General features: G+C 62.9%; 1 protein-coding gene across 2 annotated transcripts in view; it reads right to left on the bottom strand.

The window, feature by feature from the left end:
* The window catches only part of LOC122191046 (syntaxin-2-like), a 3,957-nt gene that overhangs the window by 3,161 nt on the left and 131 nt on the right, over nt 1-665 (bottom strand). Inside the window, exon 2 of one of the 2 annotated variants that reach the window (XM_042891235.1) lies at nt 107-587. In XM_042891235.1, the coding sequence (XP_042747169.1) occupies nt 107-587 (481 nt within the window). Of the gene's footprint in view, nt 1-106 lie in introns of both variants that reach the window. The other variant, XM_042891234.1, reaches the window with a different exon arrangement.

Here is a 665-nt window from a genome sequence, read left to right as displayed (position 1 = left end):
CCCAGTCCCTCCCATTATATTCCAGTCCCTCCCAGTCCTCTCCCAGTTCCCTCCCAGTCCTCTCCCAGTATACCCCAGTACCCTCCAGTCCCTCCCAGTCCCCCACCTGCCCCTCCACAGCGGCTCCCAGTGCCCCGAACAGCTCCTGCAGTTCCCTCATCGCCCTCTCGAGGCGCTGCAGCTCCCGGTGCCTCGACGTCACCTCGTCCAACGCCGCCCGCGTGGCCCGAGCCGCCCCAAGGACCTGGGGGCACCCCAGAGAAACCCGTAGGGACCCCAAAGGGATCCATAGGGACCCATTGCAACCCATAGGGACCCACAGACGACACCTGGTCTGACACCACCCTGAGGACCTGCGGGCACCCCATAGAAACCCCATAAGGACCCCATAGGGATCCATAGGGACGCAGAGACCCACAGGGACCCCATAGGAACCCATAGGAACCCATAGGAACCCCACAGGAACCCCATAGGGACCCATTGCAACCCATAGGGACCAATAGGGGCCCACAGACGACACCTGGTCCGACACCACCCTGAGTACCTGGAAGCACCCCATAGAAACCCCATAAGGACCCCATAGGGACCCCAAAGGGACCCATAGGAACCCATAGGGACCCCATAGGGACCCACAGAGGACACGTGGTCCAACGCTGCCCAAGGGC

Source organism: Lagopus leucura, unplaced genomic scaffold (genome assembly GCF_019238085.1).
Source record: "Lagopus leucura isolate 7727_CA_CO unplaced genomic scaffold, USGS_WTPT01 34302-0_obj-0_obj, whole genome shotgun sequence".
NCBI lineage: Eukaryota > Metazoa > Chordata > Aves > Galliformes > Phasianidae > Lagopus > Lagopus leucura.
Note: the sequence above shows the minus strand (reverse complement) of the source record. Positions and strands in the feature narration are given on the sequence as shown.